General features: G+C 42.5%; 1 protein-coding gene across 6 annotated transcripts in view; it reads left to right on the forward strand.

The window, feature by feature from the left end:
* FAM168B (family with sequence similarity 168 member B) overlaps positions 1-22,827 on the forward strand; it is a 36,729-nt gene extending 13,902 nt beyond the window's left edge. For 4 of the 6 annotated variants that reach the window (XM_073674470.1, XM_073674473.1, XM_073674469.1 and 1 more), the window contains 4 exons: positions 8,406-8,554; positions 16,007-16,181; positions 17,328-17,453; positions 19,242-22,827. In XM_073674470.1, the coding sequence (XP_073530571.1) occupies positions 8,406-8,554; positions 16,007-16,181; positions 17,328-17,440 (437 nt within the window). In that variant the 3' untranslated portion in view covers positions 17,441-17,453; positions 19,242-22,827. The remainder of the gene's footprint in view (positions 1-8,405; positions 8,555-16,006; positions 16,182-17,327; positions 17,454-19,241) is intronic. The other 2 variants (XM_073674471.1, XM_073674474.1) reach the window with 1 other exon arrangement.
* Positions 22,828-23,997: the final 1,170 nt, after the last annotated feature.

A 23,997-nucleotide genomic window follows, 5' to 3' on the forward strand; every position in this document is an offset into this window, starting at 1 on the left:
CAAGTGGAAATTACACATGCTGTGCTCCAAAAGCAACAAATGTGAATATCTCTGCAATGGAGTGACACCGTGCTGAACAGAAAAGAGCAACAGAATCCAGAGAGATCAGGGATTTTTATAAGATAGAGAGATGCCAGAAAGCATGAATAAAAGTTCAGTAAAGTAATCCTCCTGATGTGTAAATATATGAACAATGAGGAAATGTAGAATAAAGTGACATGCTCATGGGTAAATAATGATGAAAAGGTCAAAGGAGTGTATATAAGTGTAACCAGAATTACCCCCAATAAAAGTTCAGATCAAGAGATACATATAAATCAATAACACATCAGGAGGTATTGGTAGACAAATAAGTGAAAATCAACAAAACATATTGAGTAAATAGACCCCCACAGAATGGAAGACCTGACGCGCGTTTTGCAGGTGACTTTGATGAGGGAACTAGACATTAGTTAATTTTGCCCTCAACACTTTTTCAGCTGTGTAATATACTTGAGTAACTGTTTACATTATTCTATTGAATTATGTGATTCATGATTTTCGTTTTCATCCCCACATCATGTGCTTTTATGTACAATTCTTTTGTGTAGTTCTTATCCTTGAACTCTTTATTGTCTAGTCTTGAGTCTATGTATTAATACATTTATGAAATTGATCTTGCTATTTATGGGTTGCATGTAATTTTTATAGGTTTCACTCTGCAGTAAAGAAGTAAAATTAGTGTCTATAGAAGTTTCTCAAAATGGTTTTTCAATAATCTAAGTAAACCACTCCAATCCTTAGTAAACGTAGTCATGTGACTCGCATCTTTAATGTTCATGTCATGTATGTTAAACATACAGTGGGTACGGAAAGTGTTCAAACCCCTTTAAATTTTTCACTCTGTTTCATTGCAGTCATTTGGTAAATTCTAAAAAGTTCATTTTTTTTCTCATTAAAGTACACTCTGCATCCCATCTTGACTGAAAAAAAAACAGAAATGTAGAAGTTTTTGCAAATTTATTAAAGAAAAACTGAAATATCACTTGGTCATAAGTATTCAGACCCTTTGCTCAGACACTCATATTTAAGTCACATGCTGTCCATTTCCTTGTGATCCTCCTTGAGATGGTCCTACTCCTTCATTGGAGTCCAGCTGTCTTTAAGTAAACTGATAGGACTTGATTTGGAAAGGCACACACCTGTCTATATAAGGCCTCACCGCTCACAGTGCATGTCAGACCAAATGAGAATCATGAGCTCAAAGGAACTGCCCAAGGAGCTCAGAGACAGAATTGTGGCAAGGCACAGATCTGGCCAAGCTTACAAAAGAATTTCTGCATTACTCAAGGTTCCTAAGAGCACAGTGGCCTCCATAATCCTTAAATGGAAGAAGTTTGGGACCTCCAGAAGTCTTCCTAGACCTGGCTGTCCAGCCAAACTGAGCAATCGTGGGAGAAGAGCCTTGGTGAGAGAGGTAAAGAAGAACCCCAAGATCACTGTGGCTGAGCTCCAGAGATGCAGTAGGGAGATGGGAGAAAGTTCCACAAAGTCAATTATCACTGCAGCCCTCCACCAGTCTGGCCTGTATGGCAGAGTGGCCTGATGGAAAACTCTCCTCAGTGCGAGACATATGAAAGCCCGCATAGTTTGCTCAAAAACACATGAAGGACTCCCAGACTATGAGAAATAAGATTCTCTGGTCTGATGAGACGAATATAGAACTTTTTTGTGATAATTCTAAGCGGTATGTGTGGAGAAAACCAGGCACTGCTCATCACCTGCCCAATACAATCCCAACAGTGAAACGTGGTGGAAGCATCATGCTATGGGGTGTTTTTCAGCTGGAGGGACATGACTGGTTGCAATTGAAGGAAACAGGAATGTGGCCAAGTACAGAGATATCCTGGATGAAAACCTCTTCCATAGTGCTCTGGACTTCAGACCTGGCCGAAGGTTCACCTTCCAACAAGACAATGACCCTAAGCACACAGCTAAAATAACAAAGGAGTGGCTTCAGAACAACTCTGTGACCATTCTTGACTGGCCCAGCCAGAGCCCTGACCTAAACCCAATTGAGCATCTCTGGAGAGACCTGAAAATGGCTGTCCACCAACGTTCACCATCCAACCTGACGGAACTGGAGAGGATCTGCAAGAAAGAATGGCAGAGGATCCCCAAATCCAGGTGTGAAAAACTTGTTGCATCATTCCCAAGAAGACTCATGGCTGTACTAGCTCAAAAGGGGGCTTCTACTCAATACTGAGCAAAGGGTCTGAATACTTATGACCATGTGATACTTCAGTTTTCCTTTTTTAATAAATTTGCAAAAATGTCTACATTTCTGTTTTTTTTTTTTTTTCAGTCAAGATGGGGTGCAGAGTGTACTTTAATGAGAAAAAAAATTAACTTTTTAGAATTTGCCAAATGGTTGCAATGAAACAAAGAGTGAAAAATGTAAAAGGGTCTGAATACTTTCCGTACCCACTGTAGGTTCTGCGCTCAATGTTGTGTGTATGCTAAATGTATCCATAGGGTTACTTGCACGTTATGAAGATGTATTTTGGCTTGCGTAGCGCCAATGTCCTTATTTCCCTGTATGTCCCCCTCGTGCACAAGTACTCAGGATGATAACATTTCTGTAGTATGGAGCTGCATTATATAGGCCACTGAGACCCTGCAGTGTGGAGCTGCATTATATACAGTACAGACCAAAAGTTTGGACACACCTTCTCATTTAAAGATTTTTCTGTATTTTCATGACTATGAAAATTGTACATTCACACTGAAGGCATCAAAACTATGAATTAACACATGTGGAATTATATACTTAACAAAAAAGTGTGAAACAACTGAAAATATGTCTTATATTCTAGGTTCTTCAAAGTAGCCACCTTTTGCTTTGATGTCTGCTTTGCACACTCTTGGCATTCTCTTGATGAGCTTCAAGAGGTAGTCACCGGAAATGGTCTTCCAACAATCTTGAAGGAGTTCCCAGAAATGCTTAGCACTTGTTGGCCCTTTTGCCTTCACTCTGCGGTCCAGCTCACCCCAAACCATCTCGATTCTATTCAGGTCTGGTGACTGTGGAGCCCAGGTCATCTGGCGTAGCACCCCATCACTCTCATTTTTGGTCAAATAGCCCTTACACAGCCTGGAGGTGTGTTTGGGGTCATTGTCCTGTTGAAAAATAAATGATGGTCCAACTAAACGCAAACCGGATGGAATAGCATGCCACTGCAAGATGCTGTGGTAGCCATGCTGGTTCAGTATGCCTTCAATTTTGAATAAATCCCCAACAGTGTCACCAGCAAAGCACCCCCACACCATCACACCTCCCCCTCCATGCTTCACGGTGGGAACCAGGCATGTAGAGTCCATCCGTTCACCTTTTCTGCGTCGCACAAAGACACGGTGGTTGGAACCAAAGATCTCAAATTTGGATTCATCAGACCAAAGCACAGATTTCCACTGGTCTAATGTCCATTCCTTGGGTTCTTTAGCCCAAACAAGTCTCTTCTGCTTGTTGCCTGTCCTTAGCAGTGGTTTCCTAGCAGCTATTTTACCATGAAGGCCTGCTGCACAAAGTCTCCTCTCAACAGTTGTTGTAGAGATGTGTCTGCTGCTAGAACTCTGTGTGGCATTGACCTGGTCTCTAATCTGAGCTGCTGTTAACCTGCGATTTCTGAGGCTGGTGACTCGGATAAACTTATCCTCAGAAGCAGAGGTGACTCTTTGGTCTTCCTTTCCTGGGGCGGTCCTCATGTGAGCCAGTTTCTTTGTAGCGCTTGATGGTTTTTGCAACTGCACTTGGGGACACTTTCAAAGTTTTCCCAATTTTTCGGACTGACTGACCTTCACTTCTTAAAGTAATGATGGCCACTCGTTTTTCTTTACTTAGCTGCTTTTTTCTTGCCATAATACAAATTCTAACAGTCTATTCAGTAGGACTATCTGCTCTGTATCCACCTGACTTCTGGCACAACACAACTGTTGGTCCCAACTCCATTTATAAAAGGCGAGAAATCCCACTTATTAAACCTGACAGGGCACACCTGTGAAGTGAAAACCATTTCCGGTGACTACCTCTTGAAGCTCATCAAGAGAATGCCAAGAGTGTGCAAAGCAGTCATCAAAGCAAAAGGTGGCTACTTTGAAGAACCTAGAATATAAGACATATTTTCAGCTGTTGCACACTTTTTTAAGTATATAATTCCACATGTGTTAATTCATAGTTTTGATGCCTTCAGTGTGAATGTACAATTTTCATAGTCATGAAAATACAGAAAAATCTTCAAATGAGAAGGTGTGTCCAAACTTTTGGTCTGTACTGTAGGCCACTGAGACCCTGCAGTGTGGAGCTCTGCATTATATAGGGCACTGAGACCCTGCAGTGTGGAGCTCTGCATTATATAGGGCACTGAGACCCTGCAGCGTGGAGCTCTGCATTATATAGGGCACTGAGACCCTGCAGTGTGGAGCTCTGCATTATATAGGGCACTGAGACCCTGCAGCGTGGAGCTCTGCATTATATAGGCCACTGAGACCCTGCAGTGTGGAGCTGCATTATATAGGCCACTGAGACCCTGCAGTGTGGAGCTCTGCATTATATAGGGCACTGAGACCCTGCAGTGTGGAGCTGCATTATATAGACCACTGAGACCCTGCAGTGTGGAGCTGCATTATATAGACCACTGAGACCCTGCAGCGTGGAGCTCTGCATTATATAGGCCACTGAGACCCTGCAGTGTGGAGCTCTGCATTATATAGGCCACGGAGACCCTGCAGTGTGGAGCTCTGCATTATATAGGCCACGGAGACCCTGCAGTGTGGAGCTCTGCATTATATAGGCCACGGAGACCCTGCAGTTTGGAGCTCTGCATTATATAGGCCACTGAGACCCTGCAGTGTGGAGCTCTGCATTATATAGGCCACTGAGACCCTGCAGTGTGGAGCTCTGCATTATATAGGCCACTGAGACCCTGCAGTGTGGAGCTCTGCATTATATAGGCCACTGAGACCCTGCAGTGTGGAGCTCTGCATTATATAGGCCACTGAGACCCTGCAGTGTGGAGCTCTGCATTATATAGGCCACTGAGACCCTGCAGTGTGGAGCTGCATTATATAGGCCACTGAGACCCTGCAGTGTGGAGCTGCATTATATAGGCCACTGAGACCCTGCAGTGTGGAGCTGCATTATATAGGCCACTGAGACCCTGCAGTGTGGAGCTCTGCATTATATAGGCCACTGAGACCCTGCAGCGTGGAGCTCTGCATTATATAGGGCACTGAAACCCTGCAGCGTGGAGCTCTGCATTATATAGGGCACTGAAACCCTGCAGCGTGGAGCTCTGCATTATATAGGCCACTGAGACCCTGCAGCGTGGAGCTCTGCATTATATAGGCCACTGAGACCCTGCAGCGTGGAGCTCTGCATTATATAGGCCACTGAGACCCTGCAGCGTGGAGCTCTGCATTATATAGGCCACTGAGACCCTGCAGCGTGGAGCTCTGCATTATATAGGCCACTGAGACCCTGCAGCGTGGAGCTCTGCATTATATAGGCCACTGAGACCCTGCAGCGTGGAGCTCTGCATTATATAGGCCACTGAGACCCTGCAGCGTGGAGCTCTGCATTATATAGGCCACTGAGACCCTGCAGCGTGGAGCTCTGCATTATATAGGCCACTGAGACCCTGCAGCGTGGAGCTCTGCATTATATAGGCCACTGAGACCCTGCAGCGTGGAGCTCTGCATTATATAGGCCACTGAGACCCTGCAGCGTGGAGCTCTGCATTATATAGGCCACTGAGACCCTGCAGCGTGGAGCTCTGCATTATATAGGCCACTGAGACCCTGCAGTGTGGAGCTCTGCATTATATAGGCCACTGAGACCCTGCAGCGTGGAGCTCTGCATTATATAGGCCACTGAGACCCTGCAGCGTGGAGCTGCATTATATAGGGCACTGAGACCCTGCAGCGTGGAGCTCTGCATTATATAGGCCACTGAGACCCTGCAGCATGGAACTGCATTATATAGGGCACTGAGACCCTGCAGTGTGGAGCTCTGCATTATATAGGCCACTGAGACCCTGCAGCGTGGAGCTCTGCATTATATAGGCCACTGAGACCCTGCAGCGTGGAACTGCATTATATAGGCCACTGAGACCCTGCAGCGTGGAGCTGCATTATATAGGGCACTGAGACCCTGCAGTGTGGAGCTCTGCATTATATAGGCCACTGAGACCCTGCAGTGTGGAGCTCTGCATTATATAGGCCACTGAGACCCTGCAGCGTGGAGCTCTGCATTATATAGGCCACTGAGACCCTGCAGCGTGGAACTGCATTATATAGGCCACTGAGACCCTGCAGCGTGGAGCTGCATTATATAGGGCACTGAGACCCTGCAGTGTGGAGCTCTGCATTATATAGGCCACTGAGACCCTGCAGTGTGGAGCTCTGCATTATATAGGCCACTGAGACCCTGCAGCGTGGAGCTCTGCATTATATAGGCCACTGAGACCCTGCAGTGTGGAGCTGCATTATATAGGCCACTGAGACCCTGCAGCTTGGAGCTGCATTATATAGGCCACTGAGACCCTGCAGCGTGGAGCTGCATTATATAGGCCACTGAGACCCTGCAGCGTGGAGCTCTGCATTATATAGGCCACTGAGACCCTGCAGCGTGGAGCTCTGCATTATATAGGCCACTGAGACCCTGCAGCGTGGAGCTCTGCATTATATAGGCCACTGAGACCCTGCAGTGTGGAGCTCTGCATTATATAGGCCACTGAGACCCTGCAGTGTGGAGCTCTGCATTATATAGGCCACTGAGACCCTGCAGTGTGGAGCTCTGCATTATATAGGCCACTGAGACCCTGCAGTGTGGAGCTCTGCATTATATAGGCCACTGAGACCCTGCAGTGTGGAGCTCTGCATTATATAGGCCACTGAGACCCTGCAGTGTGGAGCTCTGCATTATATAGGCCACTGAGACCCTGCAGCGTGGAGCTCTGCATTATATAGGCCACTGAGACCCTGCAGCGTGGAGCTCTGCATTATATAGGCCACTGAGACCCTGCAGCGTGGAGCTCTGCATTATATAGGCCACTGAGACCCTGCAGTGTGGAGCTGCATTATATAGGGCACTGAGACCCTGCAGCGTGGAGCTCTGCATTATATAGGCCACTGAGACCCTGCAGCGTGGAACTGCATTATATAGGCCACTGAGACCCTGCAGTGTGGAGCTGCATTATATAGGCCACTGAGACCCTGCAGCGTGGAGCTGCATTATATAGGCCACTGAGACCCTGCAGCGTGGAGCTCTGCATTATATAGGCCACTGAGACCCTGCAGCGTGGAGCTCTGCATTATATAGGCCACTGAGACCCTGCAGCGTGGAGCTCTGCATTATATAGGCCACTGAGACCCTGCAGTGTGGAGCTCTGCATTATATAGGCCACTGAGACCCTGCAGCGTGGAGCTCTGCATTATATAGGCCACTGAGACCCTGCAGCGTGGAGCTCTGCATTATATAGGCCACTGAGACCCTGCAGCGTGGAGCTCTGCATTATATAGGCCACTGAGACCCTGCAGCGTGGAGCTCTGCATTATATAGGCCACTGAGACCCTGCAGCGTGGAGCTCTGCATTATATAGGCCACTGAGACCCTGCAGCGTGGAGCTCTGCATTATATAGGCCACTGAGACCCTGCAGCGTGGAGCTGCATTATATAGGCCACTGAGACCCTGCAGCGTGGAGCTCTGCATTTGTGAGCGATGAAGTTACTTTAAAGAAAATGTTTTAGCTGTGACTCCTGATGTGAGATTTGTTTACAGTGAATATATCAAAGGTAATATATGCAAAAAAGGAAAACATGATGCCTAACTTGAAAGGTTTCTTGCCTCTGTAAAGCAATATGATGTTCGCTCTTCTGTGCTTTTTAACTAGGTGTTTCTATTTGTGTGACCGCTCACTACTTACAGCACATGTTTGTCTATGCTTACGTCCGAGTTGGAGGTAGTCTAGCACGGGATTACATACAATGTGGATGGGTGCCGGGGTTTTCTGACTTTTTGGAAACACCAGATAAAGCTGCATATAGCTAAAATGACACAAACCTAGTTGCTGACATTTGGATTTGGTCACAGGTTTTCCAGCTGCTCTGTGACCATGGTGCTTATTGTGCTTAAATCGGCAGTGATTTATTTCATGTAAAGAAAAACTTGTTTCTCTGTTCTGCATAGCAGCCAGTGAGTGTCCTAGTCAGCGGGTGACTCTCTGGGGGTGGCACTCGCTATACTAGGAGAGAGCGGATGGTACACTATGTACTCTGCTGGATCCTGATTGTGTCATTGCCAGCTATGTCCCTCGTACATTTATATATGCACTAGTATGTGTCCTTACCTGTTTTTCTACTCTTCCAGGATATACGCCAGGTACGCCATACAAAGTGTCATGCTCCCCCACCAGCGGAGCTGTGCCACCCTATTCTTCTTCCCCTAACCCTTACCAGACGGCAGTATACCCAGTAAGAAGTGCCTACCCACATCAAAATCCATATGCACAGGTAAAGGTTGGTTAGATTATTATTCTTACTATTGTGCTCGTGTAATCTTTTTGTAGTTCTTAATCAGCCTTTGACATACAGTATAAATATATTTTATTATGTCCTAAACCAGCCAGATAGCAGTAGTGCTATGGTTAGGTAATGGTACCAGCCTGAAATGAGTTCAGACACTTGCTGCAATGTCCCCCGAATTACAGTATATCTTCTGGGGGGAGGGCAGGTTCCAGCAGGGAAACTGAAAGCAGCCTTTTGAGGAATATTTCTAATTTAAGAGCTTTTCCAAGGCTGACAACATTTAGGTACATTTGCATTAATAACCTCTATACCCCTGATCCTTAGTGGCACTCTCCTCTTTAATTTATGGCACAGATACAGGTGCGTCTCACAAAATTAGAATGTCATAAAAAAGTTAATTTATTTCAGTTCTTCAATACAAAAAGTGAAACTCATATATTACATAGTCATTACAAACAGAGTGATCTATTTATTTGTGTTAATGTTGATGATTATGGCTTACAGCCAATAAAAACACAAAAGTCATTATCTCAGTAAATTATAATAATTAACAAAAAACACCTGCAAAGGCTTCCTAAGCGTTTAAAAAGGTCCCTTAGTTATTTTCAGTAGGCTCCACAATCATGGGGAAGACTGCTGACTTGACCGATGTCCAGAAGGCAGTCATTCATACACTCCACAAGGAGGGTAAGCCAGAAAAGGTCATTGCTAAAGAAGCTGGCTGTTCACAGAGTGCTGTATCCAAGCATATTAATGGAAAGTTGAGTGGAAGGAAAAAGTGTGGTGGAAAAAGGTGCACAAGCAACTGGGATAACTGCAGCCTTGAAAGGATTAAGAAAAGGCCATTCAAAAATTTGGGGGAGTTTCACAAGGAGTGGACTGCTGCTGGAGCCATTGCTTCAAGAGCCACCACACACAGACGTATCCAGGACATGGGCTACAAGTGTCGCATTCCTTGTGTCAAGCCACTCATGACCAATAGACAACGCCAGAAGCGTCTTACCTGGGCCAAGAATAAAAAGACCTGGACTGTTGCTCAGTGGTCCAAGGTGTTGTTTTCAGATGAAAGTAAATTTTGCATTTCATTTGGAAATCAAGGTCTGAGTCTGGAGGAAGAGTGGAGAGGCCTCAATCCAAGCTGCTTGAGGTCTAGTGTGAAGTTTCCACAATCAGTGATGGTTTGGGGAGCCATGTCATCTGGTGGTGTAGGTCCACTGTGTTTTATCAAGACCAAAGTCAGCGCAGCCGTCTACCAGGAAATTTTAGAGCACTTCATGCTTCCCTCTGCTGACAAGCTTTATGGAGATGGAAATGTCATTCTCCAGCAGGACTTGGCACCTGTCCACACTGCCAAAAGTACCACCTGGTTTACAAACAACATTATCACTGTGCTTGATTGGCCAGGAAACTCGCCTGACCTTAACCCTATAGAGAATCTATGGACTATTATCAAGAGGAAGATGAGACACCAGACCCAACAATGCAGATGAGCTGAAGGTTGCTATCAAACCTGGGCTTCCATAACACCTCAGCAGTGCCACAGGCTGATCGCCTCCATGCCACGCCGCATTGATGCAGTAATTGATGCACAAGGAGCCCCGACCAAGTATTGAGTGCATTTACTGAACATACATTTCATTAGGACAACATTTCGGATTTTAATAACATTTTTCAAGCTGCTGTTATAAAGTATTCTAATTTACTGAGATAATGACTTTTGTGTTTTCATTGGCTGTAAGCCATAATCATCAATAGATCGCTCTGTTTGTAATGACTCTATATAATATGAGTTTCACTTTTAGTATTGAAGAACTGAAATAAATTAACTTTTTGATGATATTCTAATTTTGTGAGAAGCACCTGTAAGTAGATCTGACTTTGGTAGACTCTGCTGCAGATCTTATAACATCTCACACTGATTTTAGTCTATGACTTGGCTCAGGTTCTGTGTAAAACCTGGTAGTTTTTGGTTTTCCATTTTCAAGATCTTTTCTTACTGTCAGTAATTGGAAACAATCAGAAGCTTGAAGGGGGTTAATTGGCCTAATTGAAACTGTAACCGGGGCATGGATAGGGTCAAAATCTGACATACTTGCCTGTCGCTATCCCCATTTTAGGCTGCTTTGATGATCTGTGATGTTGCAGGACTGCTTTGGCCTGTGATTGGCTGCATATTTCGGGTGACTAGACTGGCACATTATTGGCCGTTTGTCATGTGACTCTAGCAGCCAATCGGGAGGTTTCAGCAACCCTGGCATAGAAGAATAGTGGCCTTATCGCTTCTGATGTCTGTGCAGACCTCTCTGAACCAGATCCATAGGGGGACAGCAGAGGAGTATGCCGGACTAATTATGCTGGACAACACCTTAAAAACCTGTTCTGCTTACGTACAGTTCACATGGCTGCAAGGTTAGAGGGCTGTCACCCAGTGACGAGCTGTATAGCTGTGAGCATCTCCTTGTGAAAACTGTTTTTTTGGCCTCCAAGTTGATCCAAGAATGTCCGCTGTCACTGAAAGAAATTAGAGATCCTAAATGTGTAATCTCATCTTAAATGGGAAATTTGTAAAGTGTGTGTGTGTGTGTGTGTGTGTATAGTTTAACCCCTTAAGCCCCGCGGGTGGTTTGCACGTTAATGACCGGGCCAATTTTTACAATTCTGACCACTGTCACTTTATGAGGTAATTACTCTCGAACGCTTCAACGGATCCCTCTGATTCTGAGATTGTTTTTTCGTGACATATTGTACTTCATGATTGTGGAAAAATTTCTTCGATATCACTTGCGTTTATTTGTGAAAAAAATGGAAATTTGGCGAAAATTTTGAAAATTTTGCAATTTTCAAAATTTGAATTTTTAAGCCCTGAAATCAGAGCGATATGTCACACAAAAGAGTTAATAAATAACATTTCCCACATGTCTACTTTACATCAGCACAATTTTGGAACCAAAATTTTTTTTTGTTAGTGAGCTATAAGGGTTAAAAGTTGACCAGCGATTTCTCATTTTTCCAACAAAATTTACAAAACCATTTTTTTAGGGACCACATCACATTTGAAGTCACTTTGAGAGGTCTTTATGACAGAAAATACCCAAAAGTGACACCATTCTAAAAACTGCACCCCTCAAGGTGCTCAAAACCACATTCAAGAACTTTATTAACCCTTCAGGTGCTTCACAGGAATTTTTTGAATGTGGAAGAAAAAAATGAACATTTAACTTTTTTCACAAAAATGTTAATTTAGACCCAATTTTTTTTATTTTCACAGGGGTAACAAGAAAAAATGGACCCCAAAATTTGTTGTGCAATTTCCCCTGGGCACGCAGATACCCAATATTTGGGGAAAAAATACTGTTTGGGCGCACAGCAGGGCTCGGAAGGGAAGGAGCGCTATTTGACTTTTTGATTGTAAAATTTGCTTGAATAATTAGCGGACGCCATGTTGTGTTTGGAGAGCCCATGTGTGCCCAAACTTTGGAGCTCCCCCACAAGTGACCCCATTTTGGAAACTAGACCCCCCAAGGCACCTTTCTAGATGCATAGTGAGCACTTGGAACCCCCAGGTGCTTCACAAATTGATTCGTAACAATGAAAAAGTGAAAAAAAAAACACTTTTTCATTTGTATGAATCAATTTGTGAAGCACCTGAGGGTTCCAAGTGCTCACTATGCATCTAGATAGGTGCCTTGGGTGGTCTAGTTTCCAAAATGGGGTCACTTGTGGGGGAGCTCCAATATTTGGGCACACAGCGGCTCTCTAAATGCAACATGGTGTCCGCTAACAAATTTAACGCAAAATTGGCTCAAATTGTTAGCGACACCATGTTGCGTTTGGAGAGCTGCTGTGTGCCCAAACATTGGAGCTCCCCCACAAGTGACCCCATTTTGGAAACTAGACCCCCCAAGGCACCTATCTAGATGCATAGTGAGCACTTGGAACCCCCAGGTGCTTCACAAATTGATTCGTAACAATGAAAAAGTGAAAAAAAAAACACTTTTTCATTTTTATGAATCAATTTGTGAAGCACCTGGGGGTTCCAACTGCTCACTATGCATCTAGATAGGTGCCTTGGGGGGTCTAGTTTCCAAAATGGGGTCACTTGTGGGAGAGCTCCAATGTTTGGGCACACAGGGACTCTCTAAATGCAACATGGTATCCGCTAACAAATTGAATGGAAAATCGGCTCAAATTGTTAGCGGACACCACATTGCGTTTGGAGAGCTTCTCTGTGCCCAAACTTTGGAGCTCCCCCACAAGTGACCCCATTTTGGAAACTAGACCCCCCAAGGCACCTTTCTAGATGCATAGTGAGCACTTGGAACCCCCAGGTGCTTCACAAATTGATTCGTAATAATGAAAAAGTGAAAAAAAAAACACTTTTTCATTTTTACGAATCAATTTGTGAAGCACCTAGGGGTTCCAAGTGCTCACTATGCATCTAGATAGGTGCCTTGGGGGGTCTAGTTTCCAAAATGGGGTCACTTGTGGAGGAGCTCCAATGTTTGGGCACACAGGGACTCTCCAAATGCAACATGATATCCGCTAACAATTTGAGCCGACAATTTGTTAGCGGATATCATGTTGCATTTGGAGAGTCCCTGTGTGCCCAAACATTGGAGCTCCCCCACAAGTGACCCCATTTTGGAAACTAGACCCCCCAAGGCACCTATCTAGATTCATAGTGAGCACTTGGAACCCCAGGTGCTTCACAAATTGATTCATAAAAATGAAAAAGTGTTTTTTTTTTCACTTTTTCATTTTTACGAATCAATTTGTGAAGCACCTGGGGGTTCCAAGTGCTCACTATGCATCTAGAAAGGTGCCTTGGGGGGTCTAGTTTCCAAAATGGGGTCACTTGTGGGGGAGCTCCAAAGTTTGGGCACAGAGGGGCTCTCCAAACGCAATGTGGTGTCCGCTAACAATTTGAGCCGATTTTCCATTCAATTTGTTAGCGGATACCATGTTGCATTTAGAGAGTCCCTGTGTGCCCAAACATTGGAGCTCCCCCACAAGTGTCCCCATTTTGGAAACTATACCCCTCAAAGATTTTATTAAGGTGTATAGTGAACATTTTGAACCCAGAGGTTCGGCACATTATTTGTTTACATTAGGTCATCATATTGAATAAGTTTTCATTATTCTTGAGCGCAAGTGCTCGCTACTTGAGTTTGCATCGGGTACTCAGGTATGCACCATGTACAGCGTGTGCTCGAGTGACATGCTCGAGTCCCTGCTCCGCATGTTTCACGGTTATTAGACACCCAAAAAAAAACATGCGGGGATCGCTCGTGCATGGCAGGCAATCCCCGTAAAGTTTTTTGGCCGCGAAGCATATGGGGCAGAGACTCGAGCATGTCACTCAAATACCCACGATACTAAATGCATACCAGAGCACCCGATGCAAACTCAAGTAGCGAGCACTTGCTCTCAACACTAGTCGCCATATCGTCATCTATTTTTCTTACTTTTGAAAAAAATCCCAACCCCAGCCCTAACCCTAGCACAACCCTAGCCCCAGCACAACCCTAGCCCCAGCACAACCCTAGCCCCAGCACAACCCTAGCCCCAAACCCAGCCCTAACCCTAGCCCAATCCTAACTCAAGAGTTTATTTTTGACGCCGTTCCTTGTGCGGTATAAGTGATTAGACGACTTTATTCTTCGGGTCGGTGTGATTACAGCAATGCCAGAATCATATGGGGTTTTTATGACTGACAGCTGTCACACACTAAAAGACGCATTTTTTGTAAAATCTAGTTTTTGCATCGCCATATTTTGAGAGCTATAATTTTTCCAGATTTTGGCAGACAGTCATGTGACGGCTCGTTTTTTGCGGGATGACTTGACGTTGTTATTGGTGCCATTTTCAGGCACGTGACATTTTTTGATCGCTTTCTATTCCGATTTTTGGGAGGCAGAATAAACAAAAACCAACAATTCAGGAATTGTTTTTTTTTTTTTTTTTTATTCTGTTCCGCGTGTGGTAAAATTGATGAGGCAGCTTTACTATTCGGGTCAGTACGTTTACAGCGGTACCACATTTGTATCATTTTTCTATGTTTTGGCGCTTATACACAATAAAAGCTATTTTATAGAAAAAAATATTTTTTAGTATCGCTTTATTCTGAGCGCTATAACTTTTTTATTTTTCGGCTGATGGAGCTATATGGCGGCTTGTTTTTTGCGGGACGAGATGACGTTTTCAGCGGTATCATTTTTATTTATATGCGTCTTTTTGATCGCGTGTTATTCCACTTTTTGTTTGGCGGTATGGTGATAAAGCATTGTTTTTTGCTTGGTTTTTTTTTTTTTTTTTTTTTTACCGTGTTCACTGAAGGGGTTAACTAGTGGGACAGTTTTATAGGTCAGGTTGTTCCGGACGCGGCGATACCAAATATGTGTACTTTTATTGTTTTTTTTTAATTTTTTTTTATAATAATATTTATTGATGGGTACATTATATTTTTATTTTTGGTGTATTATTTTTTTATAATATTTTTGCACATTTTTTTTTTTTTTTTTTTTTCCACTTTCACACAGTTTATACACTTTATTACTTTTTCCCACTCTGGGACTTTCACTTTTTTTTTTCTGATCGCCTGCATGGCACAGGAATGGAGCACCATCCCTATGCCATGAAGGCTGTCAGAAGTGCACAGTGTGAAGATTGCTTGGAGATGCACTGCGCATGTCCAAGCAATCTTCCTGCTCTCTGGTGACCCGGATGTTGTCATGACGACATCGGGTCGTCATGGCAACACCTGGGAAGCCTTTGCAGACTGCGCTGGAAGCCGGAAGAGGAGGTGAGTATCGCCGATCACCTCCCCTTGCCCCCGCAATGCCGCGATCGACTTCGATCGCAGCATCGCGGGGGTTAATGTGCTGGGAGCGGTGCGTGACCGCTCCCTGCACATAGTACCGGGTGTCAGCTGTGACAATCAGCTGACACCCGGCGGCGATCGCGCCCGCACAGCCTGTGTGCGGGCGCGATCGCGATGACGTACTAATACGGGTCTGGCTCTTAAGTCCCAGGGCACAGACGCGTATTAGTACGTCAGATGTTGTTAAGGGGTTAAAAAAAAAATTACATATATAGAAATAAAAATCCCACTATTGTTGAGAGTAGACTGTATTTTATTTACTGCTCATTGGCAAGGTTTGGGCCAGCAGCTCAGTGATGCTGTTGATCTGGATGGTCAATCATCACAAGCGCATTGGCCCCTCGCCTGCAAGGAGGAAGCCGGGCAGGGGAGCGCTGTTCTCCTGCAGAATAAATGTGCAATAACCCCTTTTAAAAATTATGTAAAAATTATAGCAAAAGATGTCAGTACTCAGAAGTCAGGGACAACTTGGATCACTGGGCTCCTATAGCTTCTATATCCTGCTTCCTCCATCTGTAGAATACAGATTAAGCTGATTTTTATTTTTATTCTTTGTATTACAGCAGGGAACCTACTATACACAGCCTCTGTTTGCAGCCCCTCCACATGTAATCCATCACACTACAGTTGTGCAGCCCAATGGATTGCCAGCGACGATGTACCCCGCAGCGATCCCTCCTAGGGGCAGTGGTGTGGCTATGGGCATGGTGGCTGGGACCACAATGGCGATGTCTGCAGGTAGGAGCTGGTGCTTCCTGCTATTATCAACTAGAACTAAAGTAGTATGTTTTATCACTGTAAAGGAGGACTCTACTTTCATTATTAGCACCCTTCATAAAAGCCAATATCTACAGTGTATCACTAAAATATGTTTAAATCTTTAATGACAGAGATTTTTCATTCCTGTGCATTTTTTTTGTCTCATTGACATGGCCATCTGAGTGAGGGCTTGTCCTGCAACAAAAAAAAAGTTGTACTTTTGAATTTTGGCATTCATTTACAACATGCTGGAGAAAAATTCTATAGTGGAAAAAATAAATGCTATTCCGCCATAGGTTTTTTAGTATTTTTCTTTGGTAAAAATTATTCAGAAAAATAATTCCCCAGGTCAGTGTGACTCTAATGATCCCAAAATGGCATTTTTGGTAACTTTGTATTTTTTTTCACAAAAAAAAAAAAAAATTGATAAAAAATACATAAAATTTGGTTTGTCACCATTTTTCTACATCCGTAACATAATGAAACTCTGCTTCCTGGGCTTATTTCCTTACCTATTGCCTCCATCTGTGAGTGATAGCTTGGTGTTTCCTCACTTCTGCGCACTAAGGTGTCCTGCTGGGGTCATGTGCAGTAGAACGCTGCAGCCAGTGCCCTTTGCTGGGCATTTTGGTGCACAGAAGTGAGAAAAGCTTTGATCCAGATTTCCTGGCTGGTGTCTGGTACATTGACGTCAGACACATCAAGCTATTACTCAGAGAGGGAGGCATTAAAGATGGAAATAAGCTGAGGAGGTAGAGTTTTGTTTAGGGCTCTGGGCACAACAAAGCACTTAACACCTCATTTGCATATTGGTAAATGAATGCATTCCTCAGCGTTCAGGCAATAGCGTTTATAAATTTACCAATGCATTTATCTTTTACTGATTTACATGCCCATATATACTGTATAAGGAGGGGGGGTGACCTTGCTGACAGACACCCCTGAACATTACAGGAGAACTATGTTCACCGCAGTTGTCTGTTACTATCTCTCAATGCCTTTCTCCCTCCCCTCCCCCCAAAGACTTTGTTGCTCTTTATATGAAATGATTCGGATATTTTCAAATAAACATAATTTGTTTGCGTAATGTTAAACTGAAATATATCTGTAAATCTTGTTTTCTAGGTACATTGTTGACTGCCCATTCTCCAACTCCAGTAGCCCCTCACCAAGTTACAATGCCTGCATATCGGCCTCCAGGGACACCAACCTATAGTTATGTCCCAACACAATGGTGATTAGTCGACCAGTGTAAGTGTTGCCATGTCTCCGGCTATGCTGTGTAAGGCCTTGTTCAGTCGTCCACTCATTGTATGTTTAAAGGGAAACAGCAGATTTTTCCTATTTAAGCTGAGAACACCATAATATAGAACAAGAGAGCCTGACTCTAGGGATGTGTCACTTATTGGGCTGCGTTGTAGTTTCAATCAGTGTTTTATCAGCAAATTATCATTGCTTGACTAGGTGTCGCGTGCAGGCCAGCCCAGCTAATGTATGTAACCTCACCCCCACCACTGATCAGCAGCGTGCTGACAATGGACAGTGTGCACTGGAAGCTGCCAATCAGTTTTGTGTGCGGGTTATACATAGCATTCTGGCAAGTGATACATCATTGGCATCTGTCTCTCCGTCCCTACACCTGGCTGCCCTAAGATTATATAGCAAAAACATGCTGACAGATTCCCTTCATAAAAAAAAAAAAAAAAATGCTTTTCCATCAGTGCTTTGGATCAGATTGTCATCAGTGTTTCATCAGTATTTTTTCCATATGCAAGAGAACCTGATGGAGGTGTTTCAAGCTTCTCCCATCAATAAAAGGTTAGGATTAGTGATGAGCGAACGTGCTCGGATAAGGGGTTAACCGAACACACTCGGGTGCTAACCGAGTATCTTCAGCATGCTCCCAAAATAGGTTTGCGTCGCCGTGGCTGTTTTGACAGCTGCAACACATGCAATCCCCGCATGTGTTGTGGCTGTCTGACAGCGGTGACTCTAACCTATTTTGGGAGCATGTTCCCTCATCTCTAGTTAGGATTCCATCAGTTTCTTATCAAAAATGGACAAAATTTTCATTTTTTTTTTTTTTTTTTTTTTTTTTTTTTTTATATACTCGACACCATAAAATATATGGATATGTGAATATCCCAACAGACTATAGTGGATACATGTTCTATCCATTAAAAACATTGATATAAGATGTCAGTGGTTTCCGTCTTGCTGCCTTCATGGTCATGGGCACTGCCTTTGGGTGAAGCTGGAGTGGACTTCTGGTCTTTAAATGTTACTTGGTGTCGTTTTGGTTGGCAGACACTTTGGGAGTCTTTTTCTCCTTTTATTTTTATTTTTTTAATTTGTTTGTCACCCTCCTATTTTGGCATTTTCATACTTGTACACTGGATGAGATCATACGCGCACACACTAGTGTAGCTTAATTTGGACATCCCTGGGCTATGAGTTAAACAAGGCTGTCACAGTGGACATTTAAATTGTAAGAGCTTTCCAGTAATATCCATTAGTAGTTTGGACCTTACTGATCACATATTGATGGCCTTTCTAAACTATCACTGACTGCTGCTCCGTTGCATCCTTGTACGCTGCAGTAGCAGACACAGATGTAAAGTGCAGCAGTGTAGGGTCTGCATGACTTTGGCATTTGCTGCAGCATTGTTGTTCTACTGGTTCAGACAATCGGGTCAACACTAATCAAGCATTAATTCCCTAGTTGGAGGTTAAACATCTAGCAAAAAATTTTTTGAGAATCCCATTAAATTTAAACATAACTTTAGACTAACCCAGATGAAATTTTCATCCAAAAACAAAGGACTCCATAGACACGAGATGTGTGCCATAACCACTGACTGATGGTCGCAGTTGTAAAGGGGTTGTCCATGATCAAAACGTAATGGGCAAATGGGGGGATAATGTCCTCAAATTCTAAAAAACACCTTTTATTAGGGATTATACAACTTACAAAGGATGCCTGTGGTAATGTGGTAACAACTGATTAATTCCTATTATGGTTCTTTTTTTTCCCGTCAGGTTTAAAGATGGAAGATATGCAAGCAAGTCAGATGCTTATTAGATGGTGCTGAAGTGTTATTCCTCCAGCGAGAAGTTTCTTCCTTCTGAATTCTTTCAACACTTTGCCTAACACTAATTCAGGATCTGAAGATTTCCATTATTGCATATCTTAACATCTTGGGACTCTAGTGGTTGTCTTTAATATAAAATCCTGTTTTGTGGACAGTCTTGCAATTTTTTTAGCTAATTCTAATGATAAAAAGGGAGTATAAAGTTGTTTCAATGATCCATATCTAGTTGAATGCATGTTTAAACACGAAATGAAGCTTGTTTATTGCAGTGACATATGCAAACAAAAAAACCCATCATATGCAAAATCCAAAGGAGTCAAGAAGAAATCTGAAGGCTTTTTGCTAATTGTAAGGCCTTAGAAAATTGAGGCAAGACTAATCACCCCAGTGTGTTTTTTTGAGTGTTGCTCTACAGTTTCTTTTTTTTGTTGTTTTTTTTTTTTTGCTGGAAGGTTGTTACTAATAAAATGGTGCCATGTGATCTATGACATCATAAGAAGTAATTTAGTGAAATTCAGATTGCCCAATTTCTCACTAGGAATAAGTTTTTTGTTCATGTTTTTTTTTTTTTGTTCCTCAAGGTTATTTTTCTATAGCGTGTTTAATAGGAATAGCTGATTCAGGTGATGTGACCATGTGAGCGGCTGTGTGACTAAAGGAAGATAACTTGGCACACAGAACGCAAGTAGTAACGCTCAACACTATCAGTATATCTCATTCTTGGGTACAGATCTCATCATGCCTGAGGTGGCCGCTTTATAGTATTCACTCTGCATTTATTGCAGTTTACAAGATTAACACTTCAAGCATTCCTCCGAAATCTAAAGGACTCGTTTCACTTGATAGAAATTGGAAAGAAAGCAAACACAAAATCCTATGCATCATGAATTGTGAGAAAATTGGGAAAGGTAGATAAGAGTTTTCCACTTTTACGATACAGTGACCACATTGTTTCTTATTGTATTTGCTTTTTTTGTAATTTTTTTTATAGAATTGCTCACATTGTGCAGAGGTTTTCTGTTGGCATTCCACAATAAAAAAATAAGTATGGTGACCATTCTCATTTCCAACATATATACATGTTCTGCAATGAAAGGGTTTTTAGAAAATCAAAATAAAATGTTGTGTTACGCAAAGCCGTTATTTGACTCCTAAATATTCATGGTTGACATTAGGCAGATACCTAGCTTCTGTCTACACAAAAATACTTGTAACTACACACATACAAGCTGTTCATCACTACTAATTGGCAGTCCACACTGATTGTGGGAAATTTAATAAAACTGGTGCAAAGTAAAAATGGAGCAACCAATCAAAAATGAAATATCCATTGGTTACTTTTTACTTTGTACCAGTTTTAATAAAACTCCCCCGTTGTGACTAGGCTAGGTCACAGCTTAGTGGCAACTGAATCATTGGAAATATGGTACTTTTGAAACAGGAAACTTGTATATAAATACAGTTACAGTCCTTAATGACACCCTAAGCTTTTGTCTTTTTTAGAGTGTTTGAATCAGACAAAGTGGGTGGTATTTCATCGCTAGCAGAAAATCTGTATGAAAGAGTAACTTTTTTTATATTTTTGATCTGCCTTTGCAAAGTTTGGAATCTTTGTAATATACTCCATTTATTTTGCTTCCTTCTCTCTCTTATAAACCATGCTGAAAGTGCTGTTTTAACTACCCAATTCGGGGTCCTTTACAAGCTGCTTTGAACTGCAGCTCTACCAACTGTCTGTACTCAAACACTATTTACAAACACTCTCCCTGTCTGATAATGGAGGAGGGAAGCAGAGAAGCTCAGACAGGAAAGTTTGTAAATAATGTTTGAGTTTGGACTATTACTAGGGCTGCAGGTCAAAGCAGCTTCTAAAACCGCACGAACTGGGCAGTTAAAATGGCACTTTCAGCATGGTGTTTGAGAGAAGGAAGCAAAAGAAGTAGTGATGAGTATAAAGTGCTCATTACTCGAGTTTGCCTAGGGTGCTCATGTTTGCACCTTGTATCGCGGGTGCTATGCTCGAGTCCCCGCGGCAGCATGTTTCCTGGCTGTTAGACACAAAACATGTGGGGATTGCCTGTGTATGTCAGGCAATCCCTGCATGTTATGCGGCTGTCAAACAGCCACGAAACATGCAGCCGTGGAGACTTGAACATGTGATTAGAGCACCCGCGATACTCTGCATATCCAAGCACCCTAGGCTAACTTGAGTAACAAGCACTTGTGCTCATCACTAAAAATAAGATAATGGAGTATATTACAAAAATTAGTAACGTTGCTGATCAATAAAGTTTAGCCTCTCTAATTGGACTTCCTAGAAATTTCTAAAATATTCATCCAACTTCATGGCTTTAGGAGTGTTATCTGCAGCAGGCCATAGTTGCCAGCCCCTAATTAATATATAAAGACAAATACAAGCAGATTCTGGTGATGGTGCCCATTGCGTTCCTACATCCATAAAACTTCTCTTATTGGAATTTGTCTTGGGAGACTTTGATCCCTTATGTGCAAATTACATATCAATACACATCTGGTCATGAATGGCTAACAGTCAACTCTATTAGCATTATAGCACGGCTTTACTTTATTAATCAATGCGAGGAATGTCCAAACATCACTTTTTAAATATGGTTCATTGATGCTTTATGTCCTGCTCATGACAACTAGTAGTATACTTTGTCACCATAGATCCTGTACAGAGGAAAAGCATGTGAAGATGTCTTTTTCCTATACATTTGCCCTACCTAATACATTATAATACAGTATTGAGTATACTCGCGTCTATTGTGTACACTGTTCTGTCGATGCCCTTTCAATGCAAAAAATATTTAGGCACCGAGGCAGTTCATGTCCTTGTCTGCATTCCCCTCAGGCACCTTGCACTTCACGTTCTGGAGATTTAACTACTTTTCATTCAAAGGTGATTGCGGCCCCCCACATAGAATAGAATATTTCCTTCTGATATGATACCCTTCATTCCTTCTATGGGAGCGTAGACCTGCCTTACTGGGTGTGAAAGGGACCAAAAGTAAAATGGGTAGAATACACAAATATTTGGAGGTTAACTCTTTAAAGTTGGCGTGGCGTCACTTGGTGGGGGACACAGAGGGTTAGGGAAACTCATTCAATCACTTGTTACTATAGAGAAATAAATGTATCCAATCTCTTTGTTCACATAAACTGAAATACTATCTGTCCATAAAGAGTTCAAGCATGAAAGTCATGTCCCCCCCCCCCCCCCATATTTGGGTTATTTTCATACGTTTTTTTTAAATAATTTTTATATGTAAAATGAATGTTGTCTTCCAAAAGCCACCATGATACCATTCTTCCATTCTGTACTGTCTTTCATAGTGGGCGGACGATGTGACCATTCTGAGCTGGTTCAATTATGCATACTTTTTTTTTTTTTTTTTGTATAATGTGGTTAGATGCGCTCAGATTTTCAACTTTCTCTAAAAGCACGTTTATTGTAACGAGGATTGTTATGTATTAATACTGTTTTGAATAAAGATTGACTTTTGTGTTGATAATTTGTCCTTTTTTTAATATTCTATTTCCTTTAGTCATATTTATACTATAAATCTGATTAATAAATTCAATGCCATTGATGGCTATATTTCATACAAAGAACTGCTTGAAATACCCCCCCCCCCCCCATAGGCCAAAAGTCGTAGCTCTCTGGAGAGGGGGGGCATGCACCTCTTGTAATATTTTGTAGTACAGGATACGTTATACCGGAGCTCTTAACGTGAGACAAAGCGTATTGGATACTGCTCTAGTAATGAACTAACCATAAAGTCCACAGATAAAGAATTGTTAGAAAATGAGAACTGTTCATGTCTGACCACTAACCTCTATTATGTACCTTAACTGACCAAATGTAGTATGATCCCTGGAATAGTAATGTAGCCAGTGGTTCTCAAAACTAATCCCATACCTTTTTATCAGGGAGGATGGTCGTGCTATGGGTTTATATGTTTGAGTCCAGAAGTATTTACATAGAAGCAAAATTTCCATAATTTGACTACATCAGTACAATGGATGTGAAACCAAGTCTTCAAGATATGTTTGAAATGTAGTTTTTCATCTTTAAAAGGGTATTCTCATCTGCAAGATCCTATCCCAATATGTAGTAGGTTTAATAATATTCGCAAATACCTCCAGTTAGAAATGTAGTATAGTTCTGATGCGCTATGTGGCTTACCCCATGTGCAGGGCATTGCAGAAGCTTAGGTATTCATGGTTACGAACACTCACATAGTGACAGTTCATTAGTTAATTGTTAGATTACATATCCATGGTTACAACCACTATTACAATACCCTGCACATGGGGTAAGTGACAGTGAATCAGAAGAACTACACTACATTTCTAATTGTAGGTATTTGCTAGTATTATTACACCTACCACATATTAGGATAGGATCTTCGAGACGGAAATACCCCTTTAAGACTCTGATGAGTTTTTGCTGCTATATATCTTCACTGCGCCAAAAATGCAGCATCCTACAGTTCCAGCAAATTAGATGGTATTTATAGAAATACCATAACCACTGTGGCTATTATATACCAGAGCCACAAGTGTTCTATTGGATTAAGGTCTGGAGATTGGGCTCGCCACTCCATAACCTCAATTTAGAGGACTGGAACCAAGATTTTGCTCGTTTACTGGTGTGTTTAGGATCGTTGTTTTGTTGAAGT

The sequence above is a fragment of the Phyllobates terribilis genome, unplaced genomic scaffold (assembly GCF_046119375.1).
Source record: "Phyllobates terribilis strain yellow unplaced genomic scaffold, ASM4611937v1 Scaffold_3__8_contigs__length_932513732, whole genome shotgun sequence".
Taxonomy (NCBI): domain Eukaryota; kingdom Metazoa; phylum Chordata; class Amphibia; order Anura; family Dendrobatidae; genus Phyllobates; species Phyllobates terribilis.